The 20,119-nt window shown below is 51.8% G+C and overlaps 1 protein-coding gene across 2 annotated transcripts; it reads left to right on the top strand.

Moving 5' to 3' along the window:
- The first annotated feature begins 42 nt into the window (after positions 1–42).
- On the top strand, positions 43–5,288 carry GALT (galactose-1-phosphate uridylyltransferase). Of its 2 annotated transcripts, none has more exons than XM_030237575.2 (12): positions 43–115; positions 408–577; positions 655–730; positions 863–911; positions 1,149–1,278; positions 1,556–1,612; positions 1,912–2,034; positions 2,877–3,009; positions 3,441–3,524; positions 4,233–4,387; positions 4,486–4,578; positions 5,121–5,288. In XM_030237575.2, the coding sequence occupies exons 1-11, from the start codon at positions 61–63 to the stop codon at positions 4,540–4,542; spliced, it is 1,089 nt and encodes a 362-aa protein (XP_030093435.2). In that variant the 5' UTR covers positions 43–60; the 3' UTR covers positions 4,543–4,578; positions 5,121–5,288. The 2 variants fall into 2 exon arrangements, with proteins under 2 accessions (XP_030093435.2, XP_030093436.2); XM_030237576.2 differs by having other exon boundaries at positions 46–115; positions 5,098–5,288.
- The last annotated feature ends 14,831 nt before the right edge of the window (positions 5,289–20,119 follow it).

Raw genomic sequence — 20,119 nt, 5'->3', positions numbered from 1 at the left:
AGACGCTGGGAGGGGCCGTTGTCCCACCCCCGCCCTTGCGGGTTCCGGGAGTGGGGAGGCATGGAGCCGTCGCTGGCCGGGGCTGCGGAGGGGGGTGACCGCTTCCGCGCCAGCGGTACGGATGGGGTTGCCTTCCTCCGTCCTTCCCTTCAGACCCCCGGAGGAGCCCAGACGCCGGGAAGCGAGAGCTGCGGGGACCTTCCCTGCCCAGAGTCCCGGGGCTCCCGGGCTGGGACAGGGAGAAAGGGGTGAAGCTGAGGGAGGGATGAAGCTGAGGGAGGGCATAAAGTGGCGTGTATAAGGCCGACCGTCCTGCTTGCCCCGTGAGGGGGCCTGGCGGGTGGGGTGCGTGTACTCCGACGGCGCGGAGTCTGCACCTGACGGCCGGCTGCTCTCCCTCCCCACAGAGCACCAGCACGTTCGGTACAACCCGCTGCGGGACGACTGGGTGCTGGTATCGGCCCACCGAGTAAAGCGCCCTTGGCAGGGTCAGCTTGAGAAGCCGCCCCCCGAGGATGTGCCCCGATGGGACCCCAAGAACCCCCTCTGCCCTGGGGCCACCCGGGCCAACGGCGAGGTACCAACCAGGGACACAGGGACCGGGGCTGGCCCTGCCACCCGCTCCTGCCTTCATACCATCTCTCACCTCGGCAGGTGAACCCCAAGTATGAGGGTACTTTCGTCTTCCCAAATGACTTCCCTGCATTGCAGCCTGATGCTCCAGAGCCTGGTAACTTTGGGGAGCAGAGCAGGCTGGGGGGCACCCCATGACTTGGGTCCTAGGGCTGCTGCAGGGCGGCCTGGAGAGGCTTGGGTTCTGCCTCAGCACCTTCTCCCCTGCCCGCTCTCTGTCCTTCCCCAGATGACAGTGACCACTCCTTGTTTCGAGCTGCCCCAGCCTGGGGTTTGTGGTAAGTACCTACATGGCTCCAGCAGGTTTGGGACACAATTTGTCAAGAAGCTGTGGAATGGTTCTGGGCAGGGCCTGCTCCCCTCATGCAGTGCCTATTCTGTACACACCTGCTCAGTTTTGGGGTCACTCTGGGGGTTTTAGCCCTGTCCCTTGTCCCACACCCCTCTGCATCCAGCAAAGCTGTGAGGGTCTCTGGAGACACCCACAGTCGCAGCTAAGCGTGTTTCCTCTACAGCAAGGTGATGTGTTTCCACCCCTGGTCGGACCTGACACTGCCCCTCATGTCCCTGCCAGAGATCCGGGCTGTCATCGATGCGTGGGCAGAGCTGGCGACGGAGCTGGGTGCTTCCTACCCCTGGGTGCAGGTGTGGGGCTGGTGGGGGCTGCTCTTTTGTGGGTGGTGGGAGGCCAGTACTGGGTACTCTGGCAGTACTTGGGATTGGGAGCATCCTAGTTGTGTGTGGGTCTCTTGCTTTGTGTCCTTTATGCCCTTTGAGCCCTGCTGAGCCTTTCCACATCCTTGAGTGTGAGGCTCTGTCCTCCTGCAGGTTGCTTCCCTGTTGTGCTGGGGGCACCCTGACAGCCTGTAGTGGGGGGCCTGTGGCTGGGACCTGCTGGCTGCACCTCTTCCTCTTCTTGTAGATCTTCGAGAACAAAGGAGCCATGATGGGCTGCTCCAACCCACACCCCCACTGCCAGGTGAGGCTGTCCCACCCCTGACCTGGCTAAACTACAAGTCCCTGTGGTGACCCTACAACAAACCCTGAGGGCAGATGTGAACGGCAGTCACCCTGCCCTGGTCCCGAAGCTTTTTACAGTGAGGATACCCCTGTGTCTGTCCTGTCACCCTCCCTCTGGGGACTGTCCCTTGTGGCTGTCACATGCCAGACTCTCCACCTGGTGGCAGCAGGGACCTCTACATGAGCAGCATGATTAGGGATACCCTTGCAGATGAGGGCTATGAGCACCTCAGTCCTGTGCCCCAATGTCCCTCCCAGGTGTGGGCCAGCAGCTTCCTCCCAAACGAGGCACGCCTGGAGGACCAGAGCCAGCGCCAGCACCTGAGCCAGCACGGCGTGCCCATGCTGCTGGAGTACGCTGAGCAGGAGGCTCGCCGAAAGGTGAAGACAGGGATGTTGTCCGTATCCCCTCCCTGGGAGCTGGTTGTGTGCCGGGGTGGGCTCCCCCGCCCCCAGGAGGTGGGCCCTAGGAGTGCCCTGGGGAGCTGGGACTTTGTGTGTCCCCATCAAGCACTGTGTTTAACACCTGCCTGCAGTGCTGCAGGCTGGGGACAGAGTGGCTGGACAGTGGCCAGGCAGAAAGGGATGTGGGGGTGCTGGTTGGCAGCTGGCTGAACATGAGCCAGCAGTGTGTCCAGGTGGCCAAGAAGGTCAATGGCACCTGGCCTGGCTCGGGAATAGTGTGGCCAGCAGGACCAGGGAAGTCCTTCTTTCCCTGTACTTGGCACTGGTGTGGCTCCACCTTAAATGCTGTGTCCAGTTCTGGGCCTCCAATTTACGAAGGACGTTGAGATGCTCAAATTCATCTGGTCAAAGGCAGGAAGACTGGTGAAAGATTTGGAACACAAGTCCTATGAAGAACAGCTGAGGGAGTTGGGAGTGTTTAACCTGGAAAAAAAGGAGGCTTGGGGGAGACCTTATCACTCTCTGCCACTCCTGAAAGGAGGTTTTAGTCAGTGGGGGGGGTCAGTCTCTTCTGCCAGGCAACCAGTGACAGAACAAGATGACACCATCTAAAGCTGTGCCAGGGAAGTTTACGCTAGACATTAGGAAAAAATTCTTCCCTGAAGGAGTGATTGGGCATTGGAGTGGGTTGTCCAGGGAGGAGTCAAAAAGACTGGGTGTGGCAATCAGGGTTTAGTTGATAAGGTGGTGTTAGATCATAGGTTGGACTTGGTGATCTCAGAAGTCTTTTCCAACCTAGCTGATTCTGTGCCTTGCAGGAACGGCTGGTGGTGGAGAATGCAGACTGGCTGGTAGTGGTGCCATACTGGGCCACATGGCCCTACGAGACCCTGCTGCTGCCCCGCCGCCATGTCTGCCGCCTCCAGGACCTCAGTGACAATGAGAAGGACAGTGAGTGGCCCTGAGCTTTGTTGTACTCCATAACGCATCCTTTGGACTTGACCTTTGTTATGAGGCAGCCATGCTGGTGCTGGAGGACTTGTGTCCTTGGGGTAGGAGCTGCTGAGCTTAGCTGGGAAGGGGGAATGGCACCTCTGCCTTTAATGATAAGAACTAGTTGGTTGGGATAAGAACTAGCACTTCTCATGGCACTTGTGTCCTTTTGGGGTGATGAAGCAATTGGTGCTCCCTGTTTTGGTGGAGCCTGATCCTGCTGCATTGCTTGGGCTCCTTGTGTGAGTGGGGAAGGGTGAGAATTCCAAGTGCATCTCTCCTGTCTGTCACTGATGACCACCCAGGGACAGGTGCTGCAGGTGACCCCACTGCACACCTGGCAAGCTGCTGGCCAGCTTGGGGTATGAATCATTGTCACTTTCCTGCAGGCCTGGCCTCCATCATGCAGAGGCTGCTCATCAAGTACGACAACCTCTTTGAAGTCTCCTTCCCCTACTCCATGGGCTGGCATGGTGAGTGGTGTGGCTCTGCAATCCTCTCATCCACATCCCTGTCTCATCCCTGTCGCTCATGCGGTGCCTCTACCTCTCGGAATCTCTGCTGGTCAGAGTGACCCTGAGATACATTAGAAAGTCTCTTTTCCCAGCCAGGCGGTCAGAGAGGGAGTCAGGACTCTCCATTTCTTGGTCTCAAGGTTGTTTATTGTTTCTTATCTATAAAATTCTTTCTCCTGGCCTGCCGAGGTCCGCTCAGCAGGACAGTCAGAGGCACTCTGCCTGCCCCTGGATGGTGTTATCTTTTTAGACTAAAAACTACGTGTGCAATATTTACAATTACTTTCCAATACCTATCACCTATATTAGACAGTGAGCTTCTACTCTAAACCAATCTAAAAGTGCCAACATCACAGGAGAAGATGGAGACCAAGAAGAAGAAAAAGGAAAAAGGCTAAACACACAGATTCCTCCATCTTGCCCCCTGAACCCCTATTCTAAAAAACCCCAAAAAATCTATTTTCACCCTGTGACAAACTGATTATTATTCCACTTATACTTTTGTGGTTTGCAGGTCCTCATATAAGGTAACTTTTTCCATAGGTCATAATCAAAGTCACAGGTGTCTTGGGCTCTGTGCCAGTGTCTCTGAGCCCCCTGGCAGAGGTTCTGGCAATCCAGGACGGCCAGGGGGATGTCCTGAGTTCTGACATCTACCCCCTGCAGGAGCCCCCACAGGCTCCTACCTCGAGGAGGACTGCAGGCACTGGCAGCTCCATGCCCACTACTACCCCCCGCTGCTGCGCTCCGCCACTGTCCGCAAGTTCATGGTGGGGTACGAGATGCTGGCACAGGCACAGAGGGACCTCACCCCGGAGCAGGTGAGTGCAGCTCAGGGGGACTGGGTCACCCAGGGAGCTGTGTGCCAGGGCTGTCCCTGGGAGCAGGCCCTGGCTGTCCCTTGTGCTGTGCTCTGCAGGCAGCCGAGCGCCTGAGGAGCCTCCCCGAGGTGCACTACAAGAAGAGGGCTGAGTAGGTGTGATGGGAGCAGCAGAGCATGCAGTCCTTGGATGTGAGTGTGAGAAGGGATCTTACTGCTTCCCTCCACTACCTGAAAGGAGGTCATAGCCACGTAGGGGTTGGTTTTTTCTCCCAGATGACTAATGATAGGACAAGAGGGAGCAGCCTGAAGTTGTGCTAGGGGAGGTTTGGATTGGATGTCGGGAAATATTCGCCAAAAGGGTGGTCAGACGTGGGAGCAGGCTGCCCACGGAAGTGGTGGAATCACTGTTGCCTGGAAGTATTAAAAAAAAAAAAAAAGTGCAAATGTGGCACTTAGGGACGTTAGGTTTAATGGTGGGCTTCACAGTGCTGCACTAAGAGTAGAGGTTTCAGATTTTATCATTTGGTGTGCTCAGTGAGGCCACGAGTCAGCTGGGAGTGGTGACAGCCGAGGTTTGGGAATTCCGGTCGGTTGTGAGCCCTTTGAACTCCCAGATTGTCCTGAACCTTGTCACAGTTTGGCTGGTTTTGGGGACTGGTTTTGCCTGTTTGGGGACTGAGGGCGTAATCCTGTGGCATCCTTGTGTAGGTGGTGTTCCTTGTCTCTTTCAGCATCCCAGATACTGTCTTCTGCCCTCATGGAATGCTCCTACCACCACTAAAGGACTTACCCTCCTTACCAGTCCAGTCTCACTGGTGGGACTGGGATTTCTTCTGCCTCATGGACATGGAGGGGCACAACCCCCCTGGACAATAAAACCTGGAAGCAAAGTGCCTCTACCTGTGCTCTCATGGCTCTCAGCTTTATGTGGGGGGGTTTTGGGTCTCTGGTGAAGACCCCCAGCTGCTGGTGGGGGGTAACACGGGGCTCAGGGGTTGTGCTGACTGCCCAATACCTGTTGCTTGTGTCCCTGCCTCTGTGCTTCCTCCCCTTCCTCCCTGGGGGGAGCTCTGAGTCTGTCTCTTAGTGCTGCAGGCTTGTGGAGGAGTGGGAAACAGAGAAAGAATGGATGCAGCCCAAGGCCTAGCCAGCTCTTGGGAGAGGGCTGAGCCCTGGCAGAGTTGCTGCACGGGGGCTGCTGGCTGAGATGCTCAGCCCTGGAGCTGTTCCTCCTCATCCTCTCTGGCTGGGACTGGTTGGTGACAGCCCTCATGCTGTCTGCTGCAGGTATAGGGGCTGCGGGGATGCAGCCAGGGGATGGTTCATCACTCACGTGGGGGCTCCCAGGGAGTCCAGCTCTCTTCCTGGTGCTGCTCCCCCTTCACTGTGCCCACCCATGGGGTGGGATAGTGGCAGCCGGGATCCTGGGCTGAGCTGGGGGATATTCTATTCACCTCTGTCTTTGCTCTCCTCCCTTTCCCTCCAGGAAAGCCCTGGGACTCTGCAGGGGTAGGTAATGGACAGTGATGCACCTCAGCTGATGTGGGGGATGCTAAGCACTATGAACCCTCACCTCTTCACAAATAGTTTTTACTTGTCACTAATGAGCCATTCTCACAGCTCTCTAATGAGACCCCTCTCCTTGTCCAGTCTGTGAGCGTGCTCCTGGGGTCTAGAAATACCTTGCAAGGAAAGAAACGCTCTCCTCCTGCCTCCAAGACAGCAGCTTATGGGGAGGGCCGTGTTCCCTGTGCCCCATCCATGTGTTGTTCCCCCGTGGTGCTAGGGCAGATGGAAGGGCCTCCTGGCCTGTGTGATGCTGGATGCCCTCCTACATGCTGCTCTTGTCTTTCTGCCTGACAGCCTCATCCCAGAGCCCACAAACTGCCCTCACCTGACCTCAGCCCTCCCCAGTTGCTCCGGGGCTCTGGGGAGGAGCTGGTGGCCGACCCTTGAGCTTGGAGCCATCATTGTACACAGCATCCCTCACCGGGGCATCGGGGCTGCCCACCTGGGAATCTGGCCTCGTGCAAAACTGATTTCTCCCCTCTTGGGACAAACAGAGTCCGTTTGATCAGTGCCACCATCCTGATCGCGACCGTTTTCCATTGCAACGAGTGCCTCTGCTCCAACTTCCCAACTTCCCTCTTATTCTCCGGGGTCCTGGGAAAGCGGCAACAAATTGACTTAAGCTTGGCAATGCAGCTCGGGGTAATTAGCCGCTGAACCGGTTGTAACGAAGCTAGTCATCTCCCCACACGGGCAGTTAGCTCTGATTTAATGGCCCGGCGGCTCCAGCCCCGGGCTGCCGCGCCTCGGCCCGCGGCCGTAAATGAAACTCGCAGTTAAGTCAAGCGGTATTAAACTTTACAGTCGCCGTCTCTGAAAACAGGAGTCTCTCCAATAAATCAGGGCAAGTGGGATTGTAAATATCGAGGCAGGATCCATATTGCTTAATTAAACAGCACCTAATGAACAGCCTGTTTGTTGTGTTGTGATTTAGGACGGAGGCTGGGGAGGCAGTGTGTGCTGAGGAGGGCTGGTGCCCGTGCCACGGTGCCCTCTGCTGCAGGTACCAGCTGCTCAGGTTTATCTGCTGCTAAAAAATCTCAGGGATGGACTGAGAATTAAGTGGGTTTTTTTTTTTTTTTTTTTTTTTTTTTTTTTTTTTTGTTAAAACAAAATCCTTTCTCCGAAATCTGAAACAGGGTGAAAGCAGCAGTTAGCGGAGGAAGAGGAGGGGGTACGCCCAGGTGTGAGAGCTTGACCCTGGTTATGCTGAGCTCCCCACTTCCTCACAACAGCTCCAACCTCCTCTTTCCCTCATACTTTTGGCTTGTGCATGGGGGTGTGTGAAGCTGGAAGGGAGCAATATGCTTTTCCCATGGCACAGGGAGGTTTCGGGGTGGTGCAAATGGAGCTGCTGGGGATGCAGAGGCATTGCAATTAACAGGAACTATTGCTGGTGTGCTGTAAAGCCCCAAGCCTTTTTTATTTTGGTAGTCTCAGTCAAGTTGTAATTAAAAAGTGATTTATTGCAGGAGATTAAAAAAGTCCAGCTGGTGAGGGATGAGGGAGTGGAAAGCCTGCGGGGTACCCAGCTGTTGTTCTTGACCTGGGAGCATCAAAGTGGAGCTGAGGCCCATTGGGGTTCCCCATAAGGATGTTACTTGAAGCTGTTTCATTTCTCCAGGGGAGCTGCTGGAAATCCTGGGAGAAGTATCTCTGTGACTGGTCATCCTTCTCCTGAGTCTCCATCTCCCAGCATGAGGGCAGAAACATCTTCTGCAATCACTGCCCTGAGCTGCTTTGGAAGAATGAACAGGGCAGGTGGTGGGGAGAGTGAGAGGAACTCAAGCATGGAATTAATGAGTTAAAATCCACTGGGGTCCCATAGAGATGTTTGTACCCTCTGTGGTGTACTAATGGGTCTGTGAGGGATTAGGAAAGGGACAGAATGCTGCTGTGCCAGGCTGGCACAAGCTGTGCTGTGCAAGGAGCAAGGGATACACCCAGTGTGGGATCCAGATATACAGAAATGCTTGAAGGGGTGTGGCCAGGAATTTATTTTCATTTTTGTCCCATTTTCTGATGCCACTGAAAGAAATTGGCCAATCTGCCAAGAGATGTGGCTTCCCCAAAGCTCCTGGAGCTTTGTCTCTGCTGAAATGAGGCAATGTCCTTGCCTAGGTTGTAGCAGTGGCTGTGCCCGTCATTGTGCCTGCCCTGCATGTTTGGGAGACCCAGAGCTCCCCCAGCTCTGACACTGACTCCTTCTCTGGCCGTGGTTGAGCCCTGGGGTGCCAGTCTGGGAGGCACCTGGTGGACAGACACCATTTGGCACAAGCACTTCATGGTGGAGGGCAGCTGCTGGGGGCAGGTTCATGCCCTCTGGTTAAGTGTCCATGTCCTTGGCACCTGCCAAAGGCTGCAGAGCTGCTGACAAGCTGCAGATCCTGAGTCTTGCCCACCCTTCTTCCTCTTCCCCCTGCCTTCCAGTGCAGGTGAGACAATAAAATATTGAGCAAAGGAAGGTAATCTGTGACCAGTGTGTTTTAATCAGAAAGAAAGGTTATGAGTTTAGGCCTGCTGGCTCCTGCCATGCTGCAGTTTTACTGTCTTTCCTGATACCAGGTTAATGGCTGTCATTTCATTCCAGTTTTACTATTGGATTTGCCCTTATTGTTGAGTTTCTTCTTGTCTGCTGCTGCCTGTCACTGAGTAGGGGTTTTGGCAATGGAATAAGGAAGAAATTAGTAAATTTTTAGGGAGGAAAAGAGGACCGCTGAAAGGAAGAAATGGAGGTAAGGAGAGAGAAAGGAAGGAGAGGAAGGTGGGAAACAGTGAGGGAGAGAAAGCTAAACCCTCCCATTTCTATTTAAAAGACATCACCAGGCACTTACCATGAAAACAGTTAATAATTTTAAGCAGATGCTAAACACTCTGGTGCCCTGAAGCAGGCAGGCTCTATCCAGTGGGAAGACTTTGTGTGCCAGGAGAATGTAAATCAAAACCCAGACCCCTTTTAGCTCTTGTCTTAGCTGGCCATGCAAGAGCAGCTGGGGCAGCAAAGAGCACCCACTTTGTCCTGGGCCACCTGGTGTGTCTTCCCTGGGTTTGGCAGCTTCCTTGGCAGGAGTTCAGACTAGCAGGAAACAATTTTGGAGGTGTTTTGCCCATGTTTCAGACAGCTGGTATGTTTTCCTCTGCTGATGGTCCCTGAATCCTTCCTGCAAGGCATTTTCAGAGCCCTTGGGGATCATGAGTTGTGGGATAGCTGCTGGTCCCAGGTGGACACAGTGGGATGTCTGGATGCTGCCTAGCAAGCTCTGCATGGGCTTCAGGATGGCAGGCCCAAGGCTGGAATTTAGTTGGTTAATTGTCTGATAATACAGGTAATTTAATACTGTCACATTACAACATCCTTGTTAGCACTGGCCTCCCAAATTTCCTGCATGCCTGGTGTTGGGGAGGTACCTTGGGGCTTCAGCTCTTGGCAGTGGGGAGCTGTCATTGCATGTGGTTTGAGCCTTTCCCATCCTGGGACCCCATCCCAGTGTTGAAGAGAAAGAGAAACAGGAGCATCCAGATTCCAGCTGGATTCAACCCAAACAAAGCTGTCTGGGGAAGGAGGGGAGCAGGTGTGGGTGGGAGAGCAGGGGACTGCTCTGGGATAGGGGCAGCCAAAGGGAAGGTAATCTTTGACTGCAGAAGGGAATTTTCCACCAGCAGTGGAAATGCTGGGAGAAGGCTAGAGCCCTTGCAGCCCCCAGGATCTGGCATGGCTGGGATTGGGCACCCTGGCTGTTCCTGGCACACCACTGCTTCTGAAGCCAGCTGTGAAAGCTCACAGACATCTGTGCCTGCCCTGTGGGGAGGGATCCCCCTTCATCCTGATGTTCCAGAGAAGAAATCTCTAAATATTTGCTAATTATCATGAGTGATGCTGAGAAGTCTGCTACAAAGCCCCAAGAGCAGCAAGACATTGCAGTGCCAGGATGGATCCGAGGTGGAAAATCATCCCCTGGGGTGTGCCTGGGCATGAGGTGGCTCTTGCCAGAAGCAGAGCCCTTGGGGAGAGAGGAGGAAGTGGAGAGATACTAATTAGGTGTTAATAAGTGAGTAATTAGTAGATCTCCAGCCTCCTTGGTGCCCCTGGGGCTCCCTTGCCCAGCTCCAAGCCAAACCACCTGCTTCAGTGTACCTAAGGTGGTTTGAGCCCCACAGGATATGGCTGGAGCAGGGATGAACCAGCTGCTACTCCCCACACAGAGTGACAGGCTCAGTCTCACAAAATATCCTCATAAATTGCCCTCATGAAACAAAGCTGGACAAATAAAAGCCGAAAGTCCATTTGCAGCCTGTTAGCTTTTAGTGTTTAATCCCTCACTTATTTTGCCTGCATTTATCTCAATATCAGGGCAGGTCCTCCACTCCCTCATGGCTTTGTGCTTTGGCAGGGAGACAGGACTCCTGGGCTGCCTGTGCTGTCCCTGTGTAAAAGGCACTGCCCCCCTCTTGTGCCTCAGTTTCCCCATGGCTCAAACAGGATCAGTCACACAGAGGCCAGACCCCATCGGCTGACCAGGCAGTGGGAGCCCCTGTGACAGTCCTGCAGATGCCTCTAGGCTTTTATAGGATCCTTGGGCCATCCTCTGTGTGACACCCTTGAGTTCCTCTGGCTTGGATGGCTCCATCCCATCTGGCACACTTAAGAAGAAAAAGGTTTCCTATCCCTGCGACTGGCTGCTGCCCCAAAACAGCGCTGTGCAACAAACCCCTGGGTTAGCGCACCCAGACTGCTGGCTCAATATTTAATTTCAGATAATAAAAATACCTAGTTTTAATTTAATTTTTGAAATCAAATTTTAAAATCACACACCTGAAAGAAACAGAGTGAGAGCGAAGCCAGGATGTGTTCCCAGGATGCCAGCTTGCTTTTAACCCTTCCCATCCTGCTTCAAATTAATCTTAGGATCAGAGATGCTCAAAAAGCATCTGTCTGATTCCAGCTGCTTCCAATGTGCTTCAGTAGCAGCAGGACCCTGCTCCATCACAGCCGTCAGTTCACCTCAGAAGTAGCAGATCCATTGGCACAGGAGAAAAGGAATGACCCCCAGCCTCTGCTGGGGTCTAAAATTCCCTCCGCCCTGGAAAGGACTAGCCGACACATCAGGAACTTGGAATGATTATGATAAAACCTGTGGGACACCAAGGGCATCACTATGATTTGTGCTGTCTAAATGTTAATCAGAATAATAATGCCTATTGAGACAGCTGTTTTAAAAGGCTGTGATGTTGGAGTAAAAATTCCAATAAAACTCTATTAGCCCTTCCTCGTTACACTAATGGTGCCTGCTGCTAAAAGCCCCCTGCTATAGACACCCGTATTAATGGGCTTATTACAGGAAATAAAATCTAAGGCTGAACATTACAGAGAAGCCTGATTAATTCAGCAAGGTAATCTTTTTTTTTCTTCCTCCTCCCCTCTGCCTGTTCTTATTCTCCCCCTCTTTATTTAATGAATGTACTTCTTGAACTGCCAACTTTTGAGCTTTTCATGGAGTTTGGGGATGATTTTAAACTGATCTCGTTCACAAAGAGATGAATCTTTGAGCCAGTGCCTGGTGCAAATGGGGGGGAAGGCTTGTCAGATATCCTCCATCAAACCAGGGGAGAGGAAAAGCAGCCAGGCTAGAAGTGAAGAGGTTAGAGAGGGGGGAACAATGGATGTCCCAGGGATATCCACCTGGAGCAGTGGCTTGTGGGCCAGAACAGCCCATTTCTTGTCACCAGGTAGGTGCATGTGACATTGGCCAAGGTGAAGCTGCTGGGGCTAAGCAACATCTGCCCTTAGATTCTCCTTCCCATCCTTTCTTGTCCTCATTTATCCTCCTTTGCTGTCACCTCTGTCCCTGGAGGAAGGTTTGCCTGGGTCTCCCGTTTGCAGGTGCCATCCCAAAGCCCACTGGCTTTACCCGTCATGGCTGGCACCCTGGGCTCATGCTGAGAGGCAGAAACACTCTGACAGACACACCACTATTCATTCAGGCTATAAATAACTCCCATAAAAATCCTCTTCTTAGCCTTTTGTGTTCAGCCAAACCCTGCCAATGGGAAAGCAGACGGCATCTATTTTATGGGCGGCTGGAAGCCGGCTTTGCATTTTTCTGGCTCACGTAATCCCACAGGTACCCTCATTTCTTTTCTTTTTTAACAGACTTTTGATTCACATTCCTCCCAACCAAGTTTAATTATGGCTTCGGTTCCTGCTACCCAGGGAGGGGAAGGGAAGAGGGCAGCTCTGATGGTGTCTGCAAGGACAGGGAACATGGGGCAAGAAGGAGAGAGGGAAAGGGGGGAACAGGAGGGAAGGAGGAAAATGAGAAGGAGGGAAAGCAGGAGGGAGTGGACAGGCTGTAAAAAAGGAAGAGGAAGAGGCAAAGGAAAAAAAGGAAAAAAAGTGGAGCCCAGGTCTGTGCCCATCCTGGGAATCCCAGAAGGGTATCCAGGTCCCAGACTGTGTAATGAGTGCATTTACTGATTTCTAATTAACTACAGCAAGAAGCTGTGAACACTGTGAGCTTTTGGAGTAGCCTGGGCATACTGGGTGATGGGCTATCAAAGTCTGGAATTCCTTTATCCTAATTCCACATGGGTATGTTGCAGTCATACACGGGGCCAACACACTACAGGCGGTTAACGATTTAATGATAATGTAGGGAAGTTGAATTGCACTGGGAAGGAGAAGATGGTGGGATTGCACAGACCCTGCCAAGCAATCCTCAGAGGTCTGCAGGTGGGGCTGGAGTTGAGGATTCCCTCAACTGTGACCTGATCCAAGGGGATCTGTGGCCTCCTTACCTCCTCAGAGGTCTGCAGGTGGGGCTGGAGTTGAGGATTCCCTCAACTGTGACCTGATCCAAGGGGATCTGTGGCCTCCTTACCTTGGAAAATGTGGTGGTCTTGGTTTGGGGATGGCTGGAGATTTTTTCCCTACCCTGCCTGTGCCCATCCTGCTGTCAAGGCAAACACCCCATTAACAGCAGGGGTCTCTTCTGCCCTATACAATAACACAGCCAGTGCTCCCTTACTTACATGTCTACCCTAATAAATAATGCCTTCCATGTCATTAGTCCCTCAGATCTTGATGGATGGGTTCTTGCTGTGATCTCCTCACCACTACACCCTTATCGGTGCTGTCTGGAAGTGCAGGTGAGGATCAGCGTGGGAAGCCCTGTGATTAGGGAGAGCACTCTGGGGAGTGGGAAGAGGGGACAAAAGCCTCCAGAAGGAAGGAAAAAAAAAAAGATGAAATCAATTTAGTTATAATAAAGCCTCTTACTGTATTAACTGCTAATCCACAAATACACAAACACACAGAGGGAGTCCTTGGAATAAAGGCATTTAATTAGGCTATTTGCTTGGAGCTGGCTCTGAAAGGTCTGGCACGATGGAGGAACAGGCACAGTGGGAACCTTGTGGGATACGCTTGCCAGGACCACTGGTGACCTTCCCCTTTGATTCAAGGCCATGGAGCAGTGCTGTCCCCTCCATGGGGACACGGCCCACCCTCCAACCATATCTGGATCTCTCTGGGCTTCCCTTTGCTGGCTGAGGAGAATATCTCCTGGCCCCCATGGATGCTGAGGAGCTGACTTTTCATGATGTTTCCCATCCCGCTATGGTGTGAACTGTTGGCATCATGGGGCCATTTGCTTTTTCCTCCTCTCCTTTTCCTTGAAGGGAGGGGGCCACAGTCAGGGGGGTTATAACTCTTCTCTCTTTTCATTTGATCTGCCAGAGGGCTCAGCAGGGGGAAGACCCTGTCTCGGCAGGCTGCCCATGAGATAAAAGGCAGAGAGGGCCAAGCCAAGACATTTTTTCCACTGTTCCCCCCACCCCTTCGCCCTTTCCTCCATCCCCCCTGTTTTCTTGGCAAAGGACGAAACAGGGAAACGAGCTTACTCCTTTCAAAGCCCTTCCTCTTTCAATATTGAACCGGGCCTGGATTCCCTTCTGGATGCCTGATTGCTGGCATTCCCGCTCCCCATGCAGCCTAAACTGTAACAGCTGAGGGCTGGGGATGCTGTTGGGGGACTGCGAGCATGTGTGGGGAGGCCGTAAGGGGAGCACCAGCCTCCTGCTTCCCATTCCACTACTGGGGCTGTGCTGCGTCCCACAGACACCCAGCCCCTTGGGGTCCCTCAGCCCCACTGCCTCTTTTGCCCCCAAAACTCTGCTGCTCTGGTATGTCATGAGGTGTGGGGTCTCTGCTCCTGGCAAGCTCATGCGTTGGAAGATGTTTGGCTGTGTCACCGTGTCCTGCAAAGCCTGTGCTAGTGGGGGTCATGGGAACCAGCTCCACTGTCCTGGGATTCTTGTTAAGGCTTGGGAATGCTGTCCTGCCCTAAACTGGGATGAAAGCCACACCAGAGAACCTGGCAGAATGCAGCCCAACTCCCACTTGCTGCATTGGACTCAGTGGAGTGTTTCATTTTAACTTTTTCCTGAGGTTTTCTTTTGATTTCACCCTTTTCTATTTGATTTTTTTTTTTTAAGGAAGATAAAAATCTTGCATTTCCAAATGAAATCATTTGGCACCTGGGTGGGGTCAGGGAGAAAATATTTATTTTTCATTTAAAGCTGTTGAAACAGGATAGCTGAAATGTTACATGTCTTTTTTTTTTTTTCCCCAGAAGGTTTTTGGAAAGAGAAATTTGTTTGAAGTGACCTTTTCTTAGGAAGTGTTTTGATGAACTGGCATTTTCTGGATGAAAAAGCATTTCTGCCCAAAGTGCCTGGCCCTTCCCAAAAGAAAGGGCAGGAGTAGAGGGGCCATGTGAGCTGCAGAAGGACAGGGCTTGGTTTTGGGATTTCTCCAGTGTTCTAGGGAGGATGCTTGGACTGGTGTGGCAAATTTGGTGCTAGAACACAGGGTATAAAGACCGAGGTGGTGGAGGCAGCTCTGGTGTTGTGGCTCTCTGGGGCAGCCGATAAGAGGAGTCCAGTGCTGCAAGGCAGCAGGGAAGGGGAACTTAGATGGGACAGCCCAGATTTCCAGCCCAGCACTTCCCAATTCCTCCTTATTAACCCCTTTAGCATCTCCCATGCCTTTATCAGGCTCTGTGTAACTTCCCAAGGAAGGAGGGCAGCCCACTGGTGAGGCCTTAGTGTAAACCTTTAATTAGCAACCACTTCTAGTTATGCTTGAGGGTCTTCAAGGCAGGAGGATTTGGATTTGTGAAGACACACCATGGATGGAGATCTGTTGGGTGTGATCCACTGTTCTCTTCCTGGGAGAGTCTCCCATCTGCAGGTTCCCCAGACCCAGATCCTGGCAATGCACATTCCCTGGGGCTGGAGAAACAGAGTGTGCCTCTGTGCTGGCATGATCCTGCCTTACATCCAGGGTTGCCAAAAGCTTTTCAGATCCAACAGCCCAAGGACTGAGCTGTACATCCCACGGGGGCAGTGCCCAGGTACTCTGCAGAGCTGCTGTCCCCAGCCAGGGGCCCACATGGTCAGTGCAGCCCACTCCCAGGAGGGTTACATCTCCTCTCCTGCATCCCATGTGCTTGTGAGAGGGATGGGCATTGGGGGTGCCCCAGGAGACACTCTCTTGGAGGCTGTTTCCCTTCTTTAATCCAATTTGGCTGTCCTCATTTGCTGCTTTCCTGCACATCTCGTGTGGTATGTCGATTCGCTGTCGCTCTGGTTTATTAATCAGAGTGTCAGGCAGGGGCAGATCAAATGGCTTACAAGAGCCTAAGTACGTTACAGCAATGCTATTATCTCTCTCCACTAAAATTTGTAATCTCCATGAAAAATTAGAGCAAGCTGCTCTGACAGGCCCCATTCTCCATATGCCCCACGAGCAGGACCCTAATTATTTTACCTTTTTTTAACTCTTTATTAATCCCATCCTCCACCAGCTGCCTGTTATTTTGCCTGGGATTCGTGCATTGACAAAAGAGATTGGCTTCACAAATGCTTTTAAACCCCTGGTGCTCGCAGACTGCCAGTGTGAGACTGTTCTACTTGCATTGAGATACCTGTCAGAGAGGCAAGCAGCTGCTTTGAGGGTCCCTCATACTTTTTGGGGTGACCTTGCCTGGCAGGGTGGCAGTGTCTGGGGCTCCTTCCTGAGGTACCCAGCAGGTGGTGGTGATGTATAAGTAATTCCTCACAGTGTTTTCTTATCGGAGGATTTTAATGTTTTACTCAGCTTCAGGTTGATGTTATCCATCTCTTGGACTTCCAGTGGGGACTCACCAAATCATGAGACTGTCTTTTCATATTTGCCAGGCTGGACACAGGCAGGATTTAATTCTTTTTCCTCTTTCTGTGCTCTCCAGACTGTGCCATGTGCAGACTTTCATATGGATGGAAAACAAGCAAAACCTCTTATCACTTCTGCAAGTCTAGTTGACACAGTCTTTCCACTCTTTGACTGCATTTAATACCTTTTATTTCACATCTTTCAGCACTTTACAGTAGGACCGATATGATAGCCATAACAATTCTGGTTTTGAAGGGATGGTGTCTGGAGGGAGAGAAATGATTGGCCTGCGATAGGGATGATGCTGTGGGTGTACCTGGGCTGAGGGAAACATCAGTGGACTGGGAAGGTGGGGTGCTCTTGTCCACTATCTGGGGGTGAGAAGCAGTGCCATGGTTGTCACCCAGTCCCTTTCTGGTGGCTGTTGAGACAGCTATTGTCCTCTGGGGAAGGCACTGGGACAGATCCTGGAAAATGTCACTAATTCTCCCAAGAGCTGCAGCCAAGCTGAACCAGAGGAATATGCTGGGGCTGGAAGTGCAGAATTCAGGAATATGCCTGTCAAAATCTTTGTCCAGGGGAGGGGCAGAGGGGAGCTGAGGGTGTACAGATTGGTTGTGCTGGGCTGGAGCCTGTCTGGGCATTGGTGAAGGGCTGGAACTGCAAGAGCTGGGTCCAGCTTGGCACTGCTGGGTTTGCAGCCCCATTTCATCCCAGGGATGCTCAGTGTGCCAGCTGAACCCCATGGGCCTCAGTACAGAATAGCCAAGGGGCACAGTGCTCCATCTCACTGCCCTTCAGCATGGAAATACCCACAGGTACCCAGGGAATTTCTAATTCTGGGAGCCACCTACTTCCCCGGAGAGGCCACAGGTGTTCTCAGATTCTCCACCTTGAATGACTGACCCCAATGCCACTGCTTTGTGTAGGAAGTAACTGGTTCCTCACTGCTTTTTACTACCTGCCACATTTATGTCCAGGTGTTTAACTCTGATCTTGGATCAATTTAAACTTATCCATTTTTTCTATGACAAGGGCCTCTGAGATGATGAAAAATTGACATGGTATAATAGCAGAGAAATGGCTTTGGATCTGCGGCCAATCTCTCCTGCAGTGTAGAAATGAAGCCCTCCAAACACTGCAGAACATCTGAGCAAATTCAATAGTTTCTCATTTTTATATAGGTATATATATGTGTGTGTGTGTATGTACATGTGCATAGCTCCATAATACTCCTATTAATATTCCCCACCCATTTCATTGCAGCATCTGGCCATCAGAAATGCAGCTCCTAATGCCATGGGCTAATGGGATATGTTTTTATTTGTCCTTGTTATAAAATAGGTACCTCCATATTAACTTTGCAGGGCATTATATTGATGTAGGGCAGTAAACTTTATGGCAGATTTCACAACCCTGTTAAGTGCATCATCTTAGGCTGTAATATCTATCTGAAAAGACAAGTGAAACCCTTGCCAGCAATTCCTGCCTGGGAAGATGGTTTGAAGCTGGGGAAGGAGAGGGGAACTGGTGCTGATACCTGCAGGATCCTGGGGTGTGAAGTCTCTCCAGATCCCTGGGAAAGGGGTTTGCTCACTGCTCTTTGGCTGCTCACAAAGTCTCTGTGAGCACTGTCCGTGCCAGCAGCGATTGCATCCCTCGGGGTTCTGGCTGGCTGCTCCGGAGGCTGTTTGCTCTCCTGCCCCTCCACCCTTCACATCCCCAGTAAATCTGACGCTATGCACACTGTGGCCTCTGGTCACAGATAACTGCTTAGCTTAAACCCTGCTTGAATTCCCTTGGCTTATCTGCTAAATGGGATCTCAGTTATAAATAGAGTCCTGCAGACATGAAGGTTTATTTGGGCAGGGGCTTGTTTGGCAAGGAGTTTTACACAAGTTTGAGCAAATTGCTGGGGAAAAGCTTAGAGATAATAACAAGGAAAATGATATTAAACTGGCTTCTCTGCTTCCTCCTTATCCCTTAGCTGTTAGCAACTCACCAGGAGAGTACAGCTCTCAAGCAGACAAGGTGTCGTGGGTCTCCAAACTCCAGTCCAGCAATTGCAGCTGTGAAATGCTGTTTCAAAGCCAGAAAAAGGAGAGAAAGTCGTCCTCACATGTGCCCCCATGGCTGCCCTCAGAGAGGAATGGGTCTGTCAGGGTGAAGATGAGCCCTGTGGCCACTGAGGCACAGAAGCTGCAGGGATTCTGGCCCTCCTCCCCCAGCTCTTGGTGGCTGGCTGCCATCACTGTCAGCTAATTGGGATGCTGATAATTATTAGTGTTTCATGATTTAATTTTCTCCTCATTACAGTCTCTGCCTCAGCCTTAGTGGCGCTGAGCAGATCTCTACAAAAGACCGTGGGAGGTGGTGGGGGTGATCCCCACCTTGTAGGACTCTGCTGAAACCAGATCAGATGCAAACTGTGCCTGGGGGAAACCAGGTCAAAACCCCATAGCCTGGGACACAGTGAGCACCAGGCAGGCAGTGGGTCAGCAAGGCTGGGCCTGCAACAAGTCAGAAGTATCCTAATTCTTCTGAAAGTCTGTGGAGGATGAGTTCAGTACCTGCACAAGACAGCCCTCGGGGAGGGGGGTGTCTTTGTGCAGGAGAAAAGCTTTGTTGGTGTATGTATCCAAAATTGCACAGCAACCCAGGTGAAAAACAGCCAACAAATTAATTTATGTGGGTTAGCACAGGATAAACGTTGTGTGGGGAAATCAGTCGGCTGGACAGGTTGGTTGGTCAGTGCCTGGTGGTGATGGGAGCCTCCTTCACAAGGGTTCTTGCTGTTGTGTCCTCAGCTGGGCCAGGCAAATCAGCCAAACTTTATCTTGCTCAATACAGCCTAGCCAGGCATGATCCTACCTGAGCCCCCAGAGCATGCATAATTCAGTACCACTGGCACCTCAAGTGCACCAGGAACATCTCTTAAATCCCTTAACTGCATACAGAGGACAATCCTACATGACCATTCCTACTGAGGACCGGCAAACCTCTTGTCTCAACACAGGGAGGTCACTGCTGCAGCAGGGATGTTTTAAGACTTTCCTCCCAGGTTGGAGATCATCCCTTTCAGGTACACGGGGCAGGACTGAAATTTCTGCCTGGAATGCTCCTGTAAGAATTAGTCAGAACTTAATTGTGGAGTGGCCCTGAGGGTGTTTGCAGCCAACATGAATTTTCAGGACTTATTCCATCCTTTTCCTTGTAAAGCCTTTTAATTTCTTTCCCTTGTCTGGTCATCCCCATCAGGGAAGAGTCAGATTTTCCTGAATCCTGGGGTGCTGCAGGGAAAGGACATTTGAGCAGACATTGCTGGCTGGAATTCAGCACCAAGACCCTTCCCTGTGCACAATCCAGGACTCAGTTGACAAATAAGCTTTGGCTTGGGCCAAATTTTCCCCAAGGGCGGAAAGGTGGGTAGTAGAGGGAGCTGGGGGTAGGGAACCTTGAAGTGACCTCTGTCTGGGTCAGTGCAAGCCCACACTGATGCCAGCACTGCCTGGCACTGGGCTTGAACCAGGAGCATGGTGTGGTACAAATGGGAAAAAAGAGAAGCAGCTTGAGAGAGGGCAATTTGGGTAAAACAGCATCAGGAGTGTCAAAATAGATTTGTTTCCAATATAGAAAACACCTCCCCAGGGAGCATGAGGGAGACTTAGGAGCTGTTGGTTTTGGACTAGAGAGGCAGTGAATTTGATCTGCGAACAAAGGGGAACTGGCAAAGCTGACAGCTTTTGCTCTGATTGCTTTGCTTCCTCTGTGCTGGGCTATGTCTTTTTTTTTTTTTTTTATCCTTTAATTTTTTTTTCCTTTTAATTTATTGAAATGCTCTGGATCTCAATTCACTTTCTTTGCTCTTTACTTCTTATTGCTTTGGCTGAAACTTTAAATCCCCAGTATGACTGGGATCAGGGCACGAATAAAAATATCCCATGGAAA

Source organism: Serinus canaria, chromosome Z (assembly GCF_022539315.1).
Source record: "Serinus canaria isolate serCan28SL12 chromosome Z, serCan2020, whole genome shotgun sequence".
NCBI classification, from domain to species: domain Eukaryota; kingdom Metazoa; phylum Chordata; class Aves; order Passeriformes; family Fringillidae; genus Serinus; species Serinus canaria.
This window is presented reverse-complemented; position numbering and strand designations above follow the sequence as displayed.

Bases quoted from the DNA above. Each gene is read 5' to 3' on its own strand.
- GALT (XM_030237575.2), top strand. From the start codon at position 61: ATGGAGCCGTCGCTGGCCGGGGCTGCGGAGGGGGGTGACCGCTTCCGC. The intron at 578-654 runs GTACCAACCAGG...TCACCTCGGCAG, and splicing joins CCACCCGGGCCAACGGCGAG to GTGAACCCCAAGTATGAGGG. The intron at 3,010-3,440 runs GTGAGTGGCCCT...ACTTTCCTGCAG, and splicing joins CAGTGACAATGAGAAGGACA to GCCTGGCCTCCATCATGCAG.